The sequence below is a fragment of the Anomaloglossus baeobatrachus genome, chromosome 6, assembly GCF_048569485.1.
Source record: "Anomaloglossus baeobatrachus isolate aAnoBae1 chromosome 6, aAnoBae1.hap1, whole genome shotgun sequence".
Classification (NCBI taxonomy): Eukaryota; Metazoa; Chordata; class Amphibia; order Anura; family Aromobatidae; genus Anomaloglossus; species Anomaloglossus baeobatrachus.
Window position 1 is genome coordinate 50,415,616 of NC_134358.1, and position 19,362 is coordinate 50,434,977.

The window sequence follows — 19,362 nt, forward strand, 5'->3', positions numbered from 1 at the left end:
ACTCCTTCCTATAGCTTGATGTGCTTTGTTGCTGTTTCTTTCACCCCTGTCTGTCTTATCGCCTCTGTGTCTTTAACCTAGAGTAGGACTAGTGTACCTGCTGCCCTGCGCACTAGACAGGGTTGTATTCAGGGAAAGACAGGGATTGGAACGTGATTTCCGAATGGGGAGAAGGAAACTGTCTAGGAAGCTCAGGGTTGCTTAGTGTGTCAGGGGTTGTACCTCCCTATCCTTCTAGAGAAGGATAGGGAGGTACAACCCCTGACACACTAAGCAACCCTGAGCTTCCTAGACAGTTTCCTTCTCCCCATTCGGAAATCACGTTCCAATCCCTGTGTATCCCTTCTCCTGTTTCATATTGCGCCAATGAGCCCCCTTGGTGGAACGTAACAACCAGAAACTGCCCAGGAGTGGTACCTGGTGCCTATCGTCTGACAAGTCCAACCTCACCATCAGAGGCTCTGGTGAAGACTGGATAGGCACTTAATCATGCCCCTCTCAGTGTAAGCCTGGTTCTGAGAAAAGTGGGTCTACGTCCCTCTATCCCCTCCATCTCATAGTGTGACACCTATATTGAATTATAGGTTACATTCATATATTTCCATTTATCATTTAATATTAAATTACATTTTGACTTGTATTTGTTCATGTCCAGAGCTGCATTCAAGATTCTGCTGGATTTCTCTTTGCTCTCTGGAGTTAGGATATGATGTGGCTCCTGGCTATAGGCTATATGGACATCACTAAAGGGGATCCATCAGTTCGAACCTCATTTGTAGGCCACATCAAAGAGCTACTCTATAAGTACACGTCCCGTTCTAGAAGACGTGACGCATCTATGCATTTCATGGATGGCTGCTATAGTGAACACTATTAGGAATAGCGGAAAATCTCTGGGGTTTAGTATGGACAACAACAGAGGTAACTGAGCATGCATACCACCTGATAGAAGAAATACTGAGGTATTAATAGTTTTACTCTTAGTTTAAGTACTAAGAATAAAAATAGAATTAGCTTATTAAAGAAGTAACATGCTCGGAACCCTTTAAAGGTGTTGTATGCTTTATCTTTATTTTAGCAAACATGTTGAGGACATGATTGTAGCCTGTACTAATATATAAGAATTTCAGGTTCTCCTCCTTCATCACAGACCTTACAGCTCTCCTTTTCTCAGTGACCATTGATGGAGTAACGTATGACCAGACTTGTCCACCTCCACTGCACAGTGGAAAGCTGGTTTCCATTTGGAGGAGGTTGATGGGCCTGTCTGGTCATATGCTCCTCCATTAGGAGCAGAGCTGAGTGAGTCTTCCAAATATTGGGCACATTTGGTAAAATTTGGTGGAGGAGGTAAGAGGATAATAGATGAAAAATAAAACCTTTCTGCTAACTTTTCCTCACTTGTTCTGCCAACTTTGGTGCTGCCCCAGCCCTGGTTTTCTTCATCAGTCTTCTTTTCTTCTGTCATTAAGACAAATGTAAGTCTGAGATGGATCTCATGAGGTCATTTTGGGGACAGCACACGTCTTGATATGCATCGAACCCTCATGTGACTGCACAAAGTCTCACAGGTCTCGGATTGACGTTATCTGGGAGGGCACCTCACTTTAATGCAAGCTTCGCCCTCTCCCACATGACTGTGTGACACCGATCATAGGTCTCAGGTTGCCCTCAGCGCCACAGTAGAGTGACAGAAGAAAAGATGATCGGTGTGGAGGACTGTAGTGGCAGAGGAGGCGGTGTCAGCTAAAATTTGATGAGGAAAGGTGAAAGAACCTGTCTAGGGACATCAGGGAGCTCAGGGTTGCTTAGAGTAAATATCAGGGGTTGTCCCTCCCTAACTTTCCCACTGGCACTGTATGCCTCCTCCCGTCTTGCATTGCGCCAACGAGCCCCCTTGGTGGAGCTGCCAGTAGCACCTCACTTTAATATACGCTTCGCCATCCCCCACATGGCAGCGTGACACCGATCATAGATCTCAGATTAGCCTGAGCGCCAGAATTTAGCTACAGAAGAAAAGTTGACCAGTGTGGAGGACTGGAGCGGCAGAAGAGGTGGTGTCAGCTAAAATCAGATGAGGAAAGGTGAATATAAAGTATTTATTTTTATTTCATCCCTTTCTCAACCCTTAAAAAATCTAGCAAAATGGTGGCCAGTTTATTCTATACAAACCACATAAGATTAACGGGTCACCGGTTTCATGGATGGTCCTGATTATATTAATTGTAGGAGGTAAATTAGAAAGTGTGAGCTCAGTTCTTGATATGTCACCAATGTTGGAGCTGGCAACTGTCAGGGGTTTTCTAGGATACATGGGCCAGAATGGCACCGGGACATTATTGGGACAGGTAGAGTTATTTTCTATGAGGGGCTTAAAAATCTCTAGAAATGATGGAAACTATGAAATCTCCTCCTTCTCCTCACATCTTTTTCCACAACCATCAGACATTTTGGATTGGTAGATGGGAATCAGTAGACCCTTGCTCCTCCAGATTTGAATATTTATAATTGTAAGAAAATGTTGTGTATGCAGTTACTGCAGTGGAGTCAGGCTTCAATTATTATTAAAGGGGACCCATCACTTGCCAAAATCATCTATTATTTTTATGTGTTGTGATTCCAACTGTTCTCCTGAATCTGGAGATATTTTTCTTTTCTTTCTGCTCTTCTCTGTTCATGAGATATAGCCTCCTCTTCATTCTATGTAGAGCTAGTCTTTTTAGCAAGTGGGTATGGTCTTGAACTCTTCTCTGTGGGCGTCTTCTTGAAGACCACACCCATATTTGGCTAAGAAGACTAGATTTATATACCGGGAAGAAGGGGCCATATCTCAACAACGGAGAGGAGCAAGAACAATAGAAAAACATCGGCTTCAGGAGAACAGGGGCCGTTACACCAGGTAAAAAGGTACATATTTATTACAGGTCCCAGATATTTATTTTTTTTAAACTAAAAAATATATTACAAATCTCTCTAAAAAACAAAAAAATAGGATAAATTAGCATAAATAGAATTTTTCTACCATTTACAACGTCTTGGTAACTACAACATAGAGACATATTAAATACACAGACAGACACCTACAGACCAGATGATGAAGCACTGGTCTCCTTCTACACCGCACATTTATCCAACAGGAACATCAATAGTTCCTTACAAAAAACAGATATAATAAGAATACTTCCATAAATAAAGCTTATACAGCAGGTACCAGAATAAGACTCCAGTCTGAGGTGTTGTACAAGACGGGATGAGATGGTCAGAAAGCACAAAGTCACTTCTTCATCTCTCATAGCAATGTCTCCAGCTTTACAGCTTGTGTTTGGTTCCCATTAATCTCCAGAATCATTTTCTGATATAAACTGTACATGGAATCTCCAGATAGAAATTGTCCCAGTTTTTTCATCCTCTTGCGTAATATTCTGGGGAGTTGGCCCATTTTTAGCTCTTTGAGACCCTCAATTGTGTTTCCATTGTTTTTATTCCTCCACAGGCTAAAAAGTTTTAATAGATGTTTTGGTTGTTCACAAGTCTTTAAGGTTTTTTCAATATCTTCTTGCTTTACGCGCTTTCCGGGTAAACTCCGCATTAAAGTCATTATGTTTTTGGTTGTCAGGTTTAGGGATCCGAGAAGATTAAATACTCCCTTTTCACACTCCTTTAAATCTGCAAGAAAAGGAAGAGGAAAGTAAATGTTATATCAAATTGTATGAGAACTATGTTCTGTTGAGAATGTAGCGTAGTCCATGTTATACAGGCTGATGATAGCAGATCTCTTATCTTGTACCAGTGCCACTAATGAATTCCTCCAGGTATTTCCTATCAGTTATTAATGACATGGTTATTATTATACAGTCACTGGTATAACCTAGAGCTTTTAAACCCAATGGTTCTCCAATAGGGTTCCCAACTTTTGGTCCCAAAGGTTCTCCTACAGGGTTTCCAATTTTTGGTCCCAATAGTCCTCCAACAGGACTCCCAAGTTGTGGTCCCAATGGATCTCTTAGAAAAAACAATTTCAGTATGACCGGATTGAGTTCAATAAATATATAACGGAAAAAAACTCAAATTCCAATTAAAATGACTATCTTTATTGATATATATTAAAAATAAACAAAACACCCAGTGATATTGCACACATAGGGTCACATGAGAGGAGAAGCTGAAATATATGGGGTCCCTACAATTCCCTAGGGGGGACCTTGCTCCTACCTGCCAACGGAGGGTTTGACGCCGTAACTGTTTTGGGCGCCCCCGTTCCACGTCGGCTAACCCTCACTATGCCCTAACTAGTTAGTGAATTAAATGTTAATTACACTCCTGATGGCCACACAATGATAATCATGCATACAAGGTATTGGTAACTTTCAATATCTGTCAGACTACAAAATACTTCCAGAGATTTGAAAGGATAATTTCCAATATGTCAGACTACAAGCTGCTTCCAAGGGATTGAAAACAGCTATACAGGACAAAATAGGGGAATCACACCTGAAACCAATGTGCACCATTACATCAAACGGTTATTTTACGCCCCCTCTTGTCCTGATATATTGTGGCCATCATGCATGGAAAAACTTCATCACGAAATAAATATATTCTCTCTCAATAGACACTGCATAGCCCCAGTCTGGGCAAAGTGCATGCAAAACAGTGCAGTGTCTAAAGACAATCAGATAGACGCTTAAAAAGCCAAGCATATAAAGGTGAACAGGATACACCAAGGGGAAAGAAAAATGGTTACTTCCCTTTAAATAATGCTTTGTATCGCCTCATTGGATCTCCTAATGTTTGGTCCCCATGGTTCTCCAACTGGGCTCCCAACTTTTGATCCCAATGGTTCTCCAACTGGGCTCCCAACTTTTAGTCCCCATAGTTCACCATCAGGGCTCCCAACTTTTGGTCCTAAAGGTTCTCCAACAGGGCTCAGGTGTTTAGTTTTGCTAGTTTTCTTATGTGGGCAAATGGGACTTTTTGGCATCTCCCTTGGCTCCAGTGGCACCCATTATAGTAAGATACGAAAATACATTCCTATGTCACTTCCCACAGGCTACCTTTCTAATGGCGGCTATACGCTTAAGAAAACTAGCCCTCATTTGCCTACTAGATATTCTTCCTGTCCTCCATACACAGAGCGTACCATACACATCTAGTGGTTGATTATCTACTATCAGCTATGGCATAGTTATTGCTTTACAGTCACTGGCATAATCTTGAGCTTTCAAACCCAATGGTTCTCCAACAGGACTCCCAATTTTTGATCCCAAATGGTTCTCCAGCAGGGTTCCCAACTTTGGTCCTAATGGTTCTCCAACAGGACTCCCAATTTTTGATCCCAATAGTTCTCCAACAGGACTCCCAACTTTTGGTCCTAAAGGTTCTCCAACAGGGCTCCCAACTATCACATGTGTTTAGTTTTACTAGTTTTCTTAGGTGGGCAAATGGGACTTTTTGGCACATCCCTTGGCTTCGGTTGCGACTACCACCCCCACACCCATTATAGTAACATCTCAGCATACATTCCTATGTCACACATATTCCAACAGGCCATACACTTAAGAAAGATGTCACTCATTCGCCTACTGTCTATTCTTCCTATCCTCCATACAGAGAGAGTTACTATACACATCTAGTGGTTCTAGTGGTCAATTATCTCCTAAGAAGTCATTTGATTAATGACTTGGGAGTTGGCCAGGGTAAAATTTAACATGCCCAACATGTCTTTACTCCAACATTTGCCGTTGGGGAGATACACGTTAGATCATGGGGTAGACTCATTGAAATTGGGCACTTTTAGAATCATAGATGGACACCAAGTAATGAAGCTATCTTGTAGTCATGATGCTAAATGGCTCATTTTATCCCAATATGTGGATATTGATGACTTACCAAATACTTTTATATAAGTTACCTACTCTTACATACCGAGGAGCAGGATAGTGATCTCTTATAGGCTCCTAAAGCTGTAACTCAAAAATCATTATCATATCTTATAGCTGGAGTAATACTGAAGCCCACACATGGTCAATCTATGTCTTTGACTGCTCTCTTCTGTTGCATGGTGATGGATGGAAACTTAGGCCCATAGTTGGGCTGCTTAAATAGTAAGAGAAGAATAGATTCCAATCTATGAGGATACTAGACGGTTTGGACTGTTTAATTAGACTCATTTGGTGCCAGCAGAGACTGGGTTATTTACCCCGTTCCTGACCAGACATTTTTTTTGTATATGCTGTTTAAAGACCTCTACATTTTTTTTCTTGTTGGTATATTCAAATAATTTGAGCATAATGTTCATGTTATTTTTATACTTCATTTTTTCCGATAATTGTGGCAAAATATTTTGTCTTTTTTTCGACATGATAAGGGATTTTTTTTCGTGATATATATATTTTTTTTATTATTATTTATTTTTTTATGTGATAGTTTTAATTTATTTCATATACGATTCCCCAAGAAGTCATAAAAGACCTTTAGGTCGGCATACCAACAAAAAAATACTTTATTTTTTACTTGATGTTCCCTGTAACTGGGGCTGGAATATTAGCCCCAGTTACAAGAAGAATTCTAGCAGAACTTACTAGGAGTCCTAGGACCAAGCACCTCCTTCTTCATCTGTACACCCAGCGATGACATGAAGCACCATCAGTGTTTCCTACTATTGTGTTCAACTGCTGTATATACATCATAATTTAGACTAGTTTATAATTCATACTATATTCAGCTATTTGCTGAGTACTGTGTTGTGTTTTCAGTCTAAAACCCCCAAAAAATAGAATACAGTTGAAAACCCTGATGGAACGCCAACGAATCCATTCAGTCTAATGGGGCAGAAGGAATCATTTTTTTTTTTTTTAACTTCGTTTTATTAACAATTTCAAACATGGTACAACTGACATTTGCCATATAAAAATAGCTCAGTATATAGATAGTAATATTTGAATATAACAATGAACAGTCATATAAAGTCCATAATATCTTTAGCACTTAAGATAGAACAATGTTATTATCCATATTTCTTATCATTTGCATATACGGTATATCTAATTTTATATTGAGCATAAGAACAGCTCTATCTATCAGCATGACCATATTTTGAAAACAAGGTAGAAAGAGGAATAGAAAAGGAAGAAAGAAAGAACAACTACAACAGCCACATTGCATTATTATATCTCAATATACCATTGGACAGTGTTTCATATCCCAACATCTAACGGGAACCACCATTATCCGCATAATCTCCCTCAGACCTCCGCAAGTGTGTCTGGAGAAGAATTCCACAAACATCAGATTTTGTTAAATTTTCCCGGGCACCCCCTATTATAATATACCACCCGCTCATAGACTATGTGTCACGCTCCCCGGGTCCCCTGCTCTGCTCCCCGGCTCACCTGCCACGCTCCCCGGCTTCCCTGCGTCGCTCCCCGGTTCCTCTGTCCGGCGTCCGCCGCTCCCCGGTCTCCAGCCTCCATTGCCTGCGGTCCCCAGGCGTCCTGGTCCCCGCTCCCGGCGCCCGTCGGCTACTCAGCCCCAGCCCGGCTCTCCTGCTTCCTCCTCACCGCTCCCTGCCCTGGCTTCTGGCACCCGGGCCTCGCGCATGCGCGTTAGGGCGCGCGGTCATTGACCCTTTCTTAAAGGGCCAGCGTCCACTGACAGGAAATTGAGCACACAGGTACAGGGTATAAAAGGGGTTAGTGTCCAAGTGGGCGGGGCCTGTTCTTCGTGTTTCCCAAGCTAGGAGTCAGGTCTCCTTGTGTTCCTGTGATATACTCACCTCTCTCTCTTCTAGAGCCGATCCTGCCTCGCCATCCGGTCCTGCCGAATCTCGAACCCCGAACGCTGACTATCTGCCATCCTGACAGTCCATTCCATCTCTGATCCCTGTGGTGACCCGTCCTCTCGCTCCATCGGTTCCGGACTCCGCCTGACAACATCTCGGCTTCCGAACCTGAGCTCCGTCACCCGGACTATCATCAGTGACTCCGTGGTCCCAGGGACTTCTCCATTCTACTCTTGTGCACGGTCTGTCCTGCTACCCGTAGTGCTCCAGCTACCGGACCCCTTACCTTCATCAAGGAGTTCGGCCCAGTGGATCCACCTCCTGGGTCTGCCCGTCCACCTGGCCCTAACACTATGGTTGCATTGACTAGTTTAACCCAGGACCGCACAGTTGGATTCGAATCTCCCATCCACCTCAGAGCTATTAATTTCCTAGCCAGAAACAATGCCTCTCTGAGGAATATTGTCATGTAATGATTAGAGCTGATCGAACGGCCAATAATCCGGGGCCGGCGGATCACTAACAGATTTAAAAAAGAATCCGATCCGCTCCGGAATCCGGTGCCCATATAAGTCAAAGGGGACCGGAATCCGGAGGCTAAAAACGTTTGTGGATGGTTTAGGGGGCTATGAGCGAGCGCGGCATACTCACCGAGGAGCTGTCATGGCGGCACACTCCTTCCAGGTCACGCTGTTACCTTCCGGAGCCGACAATTCAATATTCATGGTTTCCCCGCCCACTGGCTCGCGTTGGTTGCAGCTAGACACGCCCCCATCCTGAGTGGCAGCGTGTCAGCTAACTGTAACCAATCACAGGATGGCCGGTGGGCGGGGAAAGCAGTACAGTCTGTCGGTCAGTTCACAGTAGTAAACACTCGGCAGCACAGTTATAGTGCTCGGCTGCAGCCCCAGCCGTCGCGCTGTATCTGTGCTGTGTATACAGTGCCCGGAGTCATACGTGCGAGGCTGCCGGGTGCTGCCATGGCAGACTCGCGTGAGCCCCTCGAACGTGTAACTCCGGTGAAAGTAAAAAAAAAAAATGACGTGCAGTCCCCCCTAATCTTCACATCCAGCCATGATAACGCCGGCCGGGGGCTGGTACATCCTCAGCCCGCAGCCGTCCGGTATGTCGCATCTGTTAGATGCTACATACCGGTTTGCGATACCGGCTCTTCCCGCTGCCGTGATGTGGTGCCAGTCGGGGTAATGGCAGGATTAGCAGTGGCGCACGGCTGCGGCTATACCCTAGGTTTGTGTGATGGCACAGGCGTCTGTCAGATACCTGCATCACACAAACCTGTAAGTGACAGTAAATAAGCACAGACACAGGGAACAATCCTTTATTTGGAATAAAGTACAAAACACTCCTCCTTAACCTCTTTATTAACCCCCAAATACCCTGCAGCTCCGACGTAATCCACAGGAGAAGTCCCACGCCGCTTCAGCTCTGCTACATCTGAATATCACAGAGAGCGGCACGACCGACCGCTCTCTGTGAGCTCCAGAGAATGAGTGAGCTGAGCATTGAGCGGTGATGTCACTCAGGTCATTTGCGGTCACAGCTGGAGGTTCCCACGGTCCTTCATCTGTGATCGCAGGTAACCTGACCTCAGGTGGAGGTCACTGAGTTCAAAGACCTGCATCTCCTAGCAGATAAAGCGCAGTTTTTTTGGCTAAGAGATGCAGATTTTGTGCTGAAGTTTTTATACCATATTCCTGCATCCAATCTACACCTCCTGGCAAAAAATCGCGGTGTTTTGATGCAATTTTTATGCTGCGGTTTTTGCCGCGGTTCTTTTTCCGTGATTTTTGCCGCATTTTTTTTTGCCAGGAGGTGCACATTTGGTGCTGAAATCGTCTGCACCAGCTTTCAGCACCAAATTTCCACCTGTGGCAAATTTTTTTTATTTAGTTTTTATTTTTGGGGGCCAAGGGATGCAAATTTGATGCTGTGATTTTTACACCATATTCCTGCATCCAATCTACACTTCCTGGCAAAAAATCGCGGTGTTTTGATGCAATTTTTATGCCGCGGTTTTTGCCACGGTTCTTTTTCCGCGATTTTTGCTGCAGTTTTTTTCCAGGAGGTGCTGCTGTCTGAACATGAGCGTGCATATATCTAGAAACACATGCACGCTCCTGTCAGAAGTGTGCAGCTGTTCTGCGATGTCAGACTCGCGGGAGTTGCTCACAAGTGTGACTGCGGCGTAGAAAAAAAACGCTTGCTTTTTTTAAATAAATAATAAAAAAAACAAAACGACGTGCGGTCTTCCCTAATCTTCACATCCAGCCGTGATAACGCCGGCTGGGGGCTGGTATATCCTCAGCCCGCAGCCGTCCAGTATGGTCGCATCTGTTAGATGCGACATACCGGTGTGCGATACCAGCTCTTCCCACTGGCGTGATGCGGTGCCAGTCGGGGTAATAGCAGGGGTTAATAGCGGCACATAGCTGCTACTAAACCCTAGGTTTGTGTGATATCACAGGCGTCTATCAGATACCTGCATCACACAAACCTGTAAGTGACAGTAAATGAACACAGACACAGAGAAAAATCCTTTATTGGAATAAAATACAAAACACTCCTCCTTCACCACTTTATTAAGCCCCAAAGAAACCCTGCAGCTCCGACGTAATCCACAAAAGTCCCGTGGAGACACATCCGGCTCTGCTACATCTCAGAGCGAGCAGCCATAGAGCTCGTCTGCCCGCTCTGAGTGCAGCCTAGCAGCCTATTACTGAGCTGCGATGACTGCACGGCAGAGCTGTCACAGGCTGGGGGCGCGTCAGCCAGGAACCAATCACAGCTGAGAGGACGGCTAGTGGGCGGGGAAAGCACGGAAAGCTGTGTGACTGTGTGCACAGCACAGGAAGTGAAAGCGCGACCCGGAAGCAAGTGTGCTGCCATGACAGAGTCTGGTAAGTATGAAACGCTCATTTATTTATTGCTTTTTAACATTTTTATTAATTGCCGATTCCAGATCGTGCAGCCGGAATCCCGCGCCCGGGTCCGGCCCGGGGATAGCGCTGAAACCGCGCGGATCCGGATGTTTACAGTCCGGGTCCGCTCAGCACTAGTAATGATCCCAGGACTCTTCCTCCACCACCCCAAACAGGCATATCAAAGGGTCACACAAAACAGGAATTGACACAATCGATGTCAGCAGAGATGTCACTCCCCGTCAGTACGAGGATATAATAGGACAGCTCCAGATCATATGTATGAAATGTGCCCCTGAGAGATGACACCTCGGGCACTCCAATGTACGAGAACGGCCCATACTAAATAATCGAGTTGGAGTAAGGTATGCCTGGTGGACAATGTAGCATTGAATCAACTTATTATTAACCGAAGGGGATACCGCAGTCGTAGATTCCAATATCTCTTCCCATTCCTCTCCCTGTAGAGAGGGAATTAGAGATTTCCATCTATCCTGGGCTGGCAAGGGGTCCGACTCCACCCCCATCGACAACAGGTAAGTATATATAGCTGAGATTAGGCCTCGAGGTCCTTGTGATTTTAGAATACCTATCATAGGAAGTGATGATATCAATTTCCTCACTCCAATTTTCTGTTTCTGGGATTGGATCGCTGTGCGAATCTCCAGGTATCTAAAAAACTGTGATCTTGGAACATTATATTCAATCTGGACTTGTTCAAAGGACTTGAAGGTTGTGGTTCCCGGGACAAAAAGATCACCTAACGCACTGACGCTGTGAGTGGCCCAGAATTGCGCCGAGGGGTGATCTCTCAGAGTATGGAAGTGGCTATTCCCCCATATTGGGAATTCCGCCACCACCCCTTCGAAGTGTACCACCCTTTTGGCTTGTCGCCAGACTAATCTTGCCAATTTCAGGAGGGGTAATTGCCATGGTGTTCTCAGTCCATTTGATTCCAGAAAACCCACTAAACAATCAGTCCCAGCCGCGTGTGCCAAGTGACTCTCAGAGTTTGGCAGCTGACATCCAGGCATCTAAGTCTCTAGTGCCCTAAGCTGTCCCGCGAGGTAGTAGAGGAAGAACTCCGGTAAAGCCATCCCTCCCAGTCTTTTGGATCTCTGTAAAATGGATAACCAAAGTTTGGGTCTGGATTTCCCCCATATGAAAGAGGTAGTAAGCGAGTTCAACATTGAGAAGAAGGATTTGGGTACTGATACTGCACTATGTTGTAGTGTATAACTAAGCTTTGGAAGTAATATCATTTTGATTAAATTTATTCTGCCAACCACTGACAGGGGTAGCTTGCTACACAAGTTATATTTAAGTTTAACGTGCTCCAGAAGTGGTGTTATACTCGTCTACAGGTCTAGTGTATGGTCTTTCTGTATGTGTATTCCCAGGTATTTAAAGCTAGTTACCACTTGCAAAGGTGACCTACCCTCCATTGACATTCCAGACCCATGTATTAATGGCATCAAAGCCGACTTATCCCAGTTGATGCGTAGTCCCGAAAACTCCCCAAATTTATCTGTAGTCTGTAGTGTCTATAACCACCGGTAGAGTCTCTTGCACTCGATCTAAGAAGACAACTATAACTGAATAGGATAACTGAAGTGAGCACTAATATATATATATGAGTGCAAGCCAAAAATACATACTATATATAAGAATAAGGCTGCACATCAAACTTAGATAATGGTATAATGCCTCAAGCATATGGAAAAATATTGGAATATACAATGAAAAATGCTACTTGCTAATTTGAACATGTGAATAATGAATTGCATACCTGCTATGAATATTAGGAAAAAGGAGATATTTAGCAATCGCATTGATCAATGTAACTGAGCCCCAAGGCCTCGTCAAGGCATACCTCTATATTGGGGTCCCTAGCTCTGTGACCCTAACTGTGTGTCATCTCATTGCAATTAAAAACTGCTATGGGTGGAGAGGGGTAACTAAGGACTTTCTTATATAGGAGATGGAAAAAACATGGCCGAAAGGGGCGGAGCTGTGTTCACATTCAGAAAAAAACCCACATATAACTGAATAGGATAACTGAAGTGAGCACTAATATATATATATGAGTGCAAGCCAAAAATACATACTATATATAAGAATAAGGCTGCACATCAAACTTAGATAATGGTATAATGCCTCAAGCATATGGAAAAATATTGGAATATACAATGAAAAATGCTACTTGCTAATTTGAACATGTGAATAATGAATTGCATACCTGCTATGAATATTAGGAAAAAGGAGATATTTAGCAATCGCATTGATCAATGTAACTGAGCCCCAAGGCCTCGTCAAGGCATATCTCTATATTGGGGTCCCTAGCTCTGTGACCCTAACTGTGTGTCATCTCATTGCAATTAAAAACTGCTATGGGTGGAGAGGGGTAACTAAGGACTTTCTTATATAGGAGATGGAAAAAACATGGCCGAAAGGGGCGGAGCTGTGTTCACATTCAGAAAAAAACTACATAGAACTGAATAGGATAACTGAAGTGAGCACTAATATATATATATGAGTGCAAGCCAAAAATACATACTATATATAAGAATAAGGCTGCACATCAAACTTAGATAATGGTATAATGCCTCAAGCATATGGAAAAATATTGGAATATACAATGAAAAATGCTACTTGCTAATTTGAACATGTGAATAATGAATTGCATACCTGCTATGAATATTAGGAAAAAGGAGATATTTAGCAATCGCATTGATCAATGTAACTGAGCCCCAAGGCCTCGTCAAGGCATATCTCTATATTGGGGTCCCTAGCTCTGTGACCCTAACTGTGTGTCATCTCATTGCAATTAAAAACTGCTATGGGTGGAGAGGGGTAACTAAGGACTTTCTTATATAGGAGATGGAAAAAACATGGCCGAAAGGGGCGGAGCTGTGTTCACATTCAGAAAAAAAACCACATATAACTGAATAGGATAACTGAAGTGAGCACTAATATATATATATGAGTGCAAGCCAAAAATACATACTATATATAAGAATAAGGCTGCACATCAAACTTAGATAATGGTATAATGCCTCAAGCATATGGAAAAATATTGGAATATACAATGAAAAATGCTACTTGCTAATTTGAACATGTGAATAATGAATTGCATACCTGCTATGAATATTAGGAAAAAGGAGATATTTAGCAATCGCATTGATCAATGTAACTGAGCCCAAAGGCCTCGTCAAGGCATATCTCTATATTGGGGTCCCTAGCTCTGTGACCCTAACTGTGTGTCATCTCATTGCAATTAAAAACTGCTATGGGTGGAGAGGGGTAACTAAGGACTTTCTTATATAGGAGATGGAAAAAACATGGCCGAAAGGGGCGGAGCTGTGTTCACATTCAGAAAAAAAACCACATATAACTGAATAGGATAACTGAAGTGAGCACTAATATATATATATGAGTGCAAGCCAAAAATGCATACTATATATAAGAATAAGGCTGCACATCAAACTTAGATAATGGTATAATGCCTCAAGCATATGGAAAAATATTGGAATATACAATGAAAAATGCTACTTGCTAATTTGAACATGTGAATAATGAATTGCATACCTGCTATGAATATTAGGAAAAAGGAGATATTTAGCAATCGCATTGATCAATGTAACTGAGCCCCAAGGCCTCGTCAAGGCATATCTCTATATTGGGGTCCCTAGCTCTGTGACCCTAACTGTGTGTCATCTCATTGCAATTAAAAACTGCTATGGGTGGAGAGGGGTAACTAAGGACTTTCTTATATAGGAGATGGAAAAAACATGGCCGAAAGGGGCGGAGCTGTGTTCACATTCAGAAAAAAACCCACATATAACTGAATAGGATAACTGAAGTGAGCACTAATATATATATATGAGTGCAAGCCAAAAATACATACTATATATAAGAATAAGGGTGCACATCAAACTTAGATAATGGTATAATGCCTCAAGCATATGGAAAAATATTGGAATATACAATGAAAAATGCTACTTGCTAATTTGAACATGTGAATAATGAATTGCATACCTGCTATGAATATTAGGAAAAAGGAGATATTTAGCAATCGCATTGATCAATGTAACTGAGCCCCAAGGCCTCGTCAAGGCATATCTCTATATTGGGGTCCCTAGCTCTGTGACCCTAACTGTGTGTCATCTCATTGCAATTAAAAACTGCTATGGGTGGAGAGGGGTAACTAAGGACTTTCTTATATAGGAGATGGAAAAAACATGGCCGAAAGGGGCGGAGCTGTGTTCACATTCAGAAAAAAAACCACATATAACTGAATAGGATAACTGAAGTGAGCACTAATATATATATATGAGTGCAAGCCAAAAATACATACTATATATAAGAATAAGGCTGTACATCAAACTTAGATAATGGTATAATGCCTCAAGCATATGGAAAAATATTGGAATATACAATGAAAAATGCTACTTGCTAATTTGAACATGTGAATAATGAATTGCATACCTGCTATGAATATTAGGAAAAAGGAGATATTTAGCAATCGCATTGATCAATGTAACTGAGCCCCAAGGCCTCGTCAAGGCATATCTCTATATTGGGGTCCCTAGCTCTGTGACCCTAACTGTGTGTCATCTCATTGCAATTAAAAACTGCTATGGGTGAACACAGCTCCGCCCCTTTCGGCCATGTTTTTTCCATCTCCTATATAAGAAAGTCCTTAGTTACCCCTCTCCACCCATAGCAGTTTTTAATTGCAATGAGATGACACACAGTTAGGGTCACAGAGCTAGGGACCCCAATATAGAGATATGCCTTGACGAGGCCTTGGGGCTCAGTTACATTGATCAATGCGATTGCTAAATATCTCCTTTTTCCTAATATTCATAGCAGGTATGCAATTCATTATTCACATGTTCAAATTAGCAAGTAGCATTTTTCATTGTATATTCCAATATTTTTCCATATGCTTGAGGCATTATACCATTATCTAAGTTTGATGTGCAGCCTTATTCTTATATATAGTATGTATTTTTGGCTTGCACTCATATATATATATTAGTGCTCACTTCAGTTATCCTATTCAGTTATATGTGGTTTTTTTTCTGAATGTGAACACAGCTCCGCCCCTTTCGGCCATGTTTTTTCCATCTCCTATATAAGAAAGTCCTTAGTTACCCCTCTCCACCCATAGCAGTTTTTAATTGCAATGAGATGACACACAGTTAGGGTCACAGAGCTAGGGACCCCAATATAGAGATATGCCTTGACGAGGCCTTGGGGCTCAGTTACATTGGTCAATGCGATTGCTAAATATCTCCTTTTTCCTAATATTCATAGCAGGTATGCAATTCATTATTCACATGTTCAAATTAGCAAGTAGCATTTTTCATTGTATATTCCAATATTTTTCCATATGCTTGAGGCATTATACCATTATCTAAGTTTGATGTGCAGCCTTATTCTTATATATAGTATGTATTTTTGGCTTGCACTCATATATATATATTAGTGCTCACTTCAGTTATCCTATTCAGTTATATGTGGGGTTTTTTCTGAATGTGAACACAGCTCCGCCCCTTTCGGCCATGTTTTTTCCATCTCCTATATAAGAAAGTCCTTAGTTACCCCTCTCCACCCATAGCAGTTTTTAATTGCAATGAGATGACACACAGTTAGGGTCACAGAGCTAGGGACCCCAATATAGAGATATGCCTTGACGAGGCCTTGGGGCTCAGTTACATTGATCAATGCGATTGCTAAATATCTCCTTTTTCCTAATATTCATAGCAGGTATGCAATTCATTATTCACATGTTCAAATTAGCAAGTAGCATTTTTCATTGTATATTCCAATATTTTTCCATATGCTTGAGGCATTATACCATTATCTAAGTTTGATGTGCAGCCTTATTCTTATATATAGTATGTATTTTTGGCTTGCACTCATATATATATATTAGTGCTCACTTCAGTTATCCTATTCAGTTATATGTGGTTTTTTTTCTGAATGTGAACACAGCTCCGCCCCTTTCGGCCATGTTTTTTCCATCTCCTATATAAGAAAGTCCTTAGTTACCCCTCTCCACCCATAGCAGTTTTTAATTGCAATGAGATGACACACAGTTAGGGTCACAGAGCTAGGGACCCCAATATAGAGATATGCCTTGACGAGGCCTTGGGGCTCAGTTACATTGATCAATGCGATTGCTAAATATCTCCTTTTTCCTAATATTCATAGCAGGTATGCAATTCATTATTCACATGTTCAAATTAGCAAGTAGCATTTTTCATTGTATATTCCAATATTTTTCCATATGCTTGAGGCATTATACCATTATCTAAGTTTGATGTGCAGCCTTATTCTTATATATAGTATGTATTTTTGGCTTGCACTCATATATATATATATTAGTGCTCACTTCAGTTATCCTATTCAGTTATATGTGGGGTTTTTTCTGAATGTGAACACAGCTCCGCCCCTTTCGGCCATGTTTTTTCCATCTCCTATATAAGAAAGTCCTTAGTTACCCCTCTCCACCCATAGCAGTTTTTAATTGCAATGAGATGACACACAGTTAGGGTCACAGAGCTAGGGACCCCAATATAGAGATATGCCTTGACGAGGCCTTGGGGCTCAGTTACATTGATCAATGCGATTGCTAAATATCTCCTTTTTCCTAATATTCATAGCAGGTATGCAATTCATTATTCACATGTTCAAATTAGCAAGTAGCATTTTTCATTGTATATTCCAATATTTTTCCATATGCTTGAGGCATTATACCATTATCTAAGTTTGATGTGCAGCCTTATTCTTATATATAGTATGTATTTTTGGCTTGCACTCATATATATATATTAGTGCTCACTTCAGTTATCCTATTCAGTTATATGTGGTTTTTTTTCTGAATGTGAACACAGCTCCGCCCCTTTCGGCCATGTTTTTTCCATCTCCTATATAAGAAAGTCCTTAGTTACCCCTCTCCACCCATAGCAGTTTTTAATTGCAATGAGATGACACACAGTTAGGGTCACAGAGCTAGGGACCCCAATATAGAGATATGCCTTGACGAGGCCTTGGGGCTCAGTTACATTGATCAATGCGATTGCTAAATATCTCCTTTTTCCTAATATTCATAGCAGGTATGCAATTCATTATTCACATGTTCAAATTAGCAAGTAGCATTTTTCATTGTATATTCCAATATTTTTCCATATGCTTGAGGCATTATACCATTATCTAAGTTTGATGTGCAGCCTTATTCTTATATATAGTATGTATTTTTGGCTTGCACTCATATATATATATTAGTGCTCACTTCAGTTATCCTATTCAGTTATATGTGGTTTTTTTTCTGAATGTGAACACAGCTCCGCCCCTTTCGGCCATGTTTTTTCCATCTCCTATATAAGAAAGTCCTTAGTTACCCCTCTCCACCCATAGCAGTTTTTAATTGCAATGAGATGACACACAGTTAGGGTCACAGAGCTAGGGACCCCAATATAGAGATATGCCTTGACGAGGCCTTGGGGCTCAGTTACATTGATCAATGCGATTGCTAAATATCTCCTTTTTCCTAATATTCATAGCAGGTATGCAATTCATTATTCACATGTTCAAATTAGCAAGTAGCATTTTTCATTGTATATTCCAATATTTTTCCATATGCTTGAGGCATTATACCATTATCTAAGTTTGATGTGCAGCCTTATTCTTATATATAGTATGTATTTTTGGCTTGCACTCATATATATATATTAGTGCTCACTTCAGTTATCCTATTCAGTTATATGTGGTTTTTTTTCTGAATGTGAACACAGCTCCGCCCCTTTCGGCCATGTTTTTTCCATCTCCTATATAAGAAAGTCCTTAGTTACCCCTCTCCACCCATAGCAGTTTTTAATTGCAATGAGATGACACACAGTTAGGGTCACAGAGCTAGGGACCCCAATATAGAGATATGCCTTGACGAGGCCTTGGGGCTCAGTTACATTGATCAATGCGATTGCTAAATATCTCCTTTTTCCTAATATTCATAGCAGGTATGCAATTCATTATTCACATGTTCAAATTAGCAAGTAGCATTTTTCATTGTATATTCCAATATTTTTCCATATGCTTGAGGCATTATACCATTATCTAAGTTTGATGTGCAGCCTTATTCTTATATATAGTATGTATTTTTGGCTTGCACTCATATATATATATTAGTGCTCACTTCAGTTATCCTATTCAGTTATATGTGGTTTTTTTTCTGAATGTGAACACAGCTCCGCCCCTTTCGGCCATGTTTTTTCCATCTCCTATATAAGAAAGTCCTTAGTTACCCCTCTCCACCCATAGCAGTTTTTAATTGCAATGAGATGACACACAGTTAGGGTCACAGAGCTAGGGACCCCAATATAGAGATATGCCTTGACGAGGCCTTGGGGCTCAGTTACATTGATCAATGCGATTGCTAAATATCTCCTTTTTCCTAATATTCATAGCAGGTATGCAATTCATTATTCACATGTTCAAATTAGCAAGTAGCATTTTTCATTGTATATTCCAATATTTTTCCATATGCTTGAGGCATTATACCATTATCTAAGTTTGATGTGCAGCCTTATTCTTATATATAGTATGTATTTTTGGCTTGCACTCATATATATATAT

The 19,362-nt window shown here is 41.6% G+C and overlaps 1 protein-coding gene across 2 annotated transcripts in view; it reads right to left on the minus strand.

Moving 5' to 3' along the window:
- Nucleotides 1-308: 308 nt before the first annotated feature.
- TNFRSF11B (TNF receptor superfamily member 11b) overlaps nucleotides 309-19,362 on the minus strand; it is a 70,144-nt gene continuing 51,090 nt past the window's right edge. For both annotated transcript variants that reach the window (XM_075352913.1, XM_075352911.1), the window contains one exon: nucleotides 309-3,666. In XM_075352913.1, the coding sequence (XP_075209028.1) occupies nucleotides 3,290-3,666 (377 nt within the window). In that variant the 3' untranslated portion in view covers nucleotides 309-3,289. The remainder of the gene's footprint in view (nucleotides 3,667-19,362) is intronic.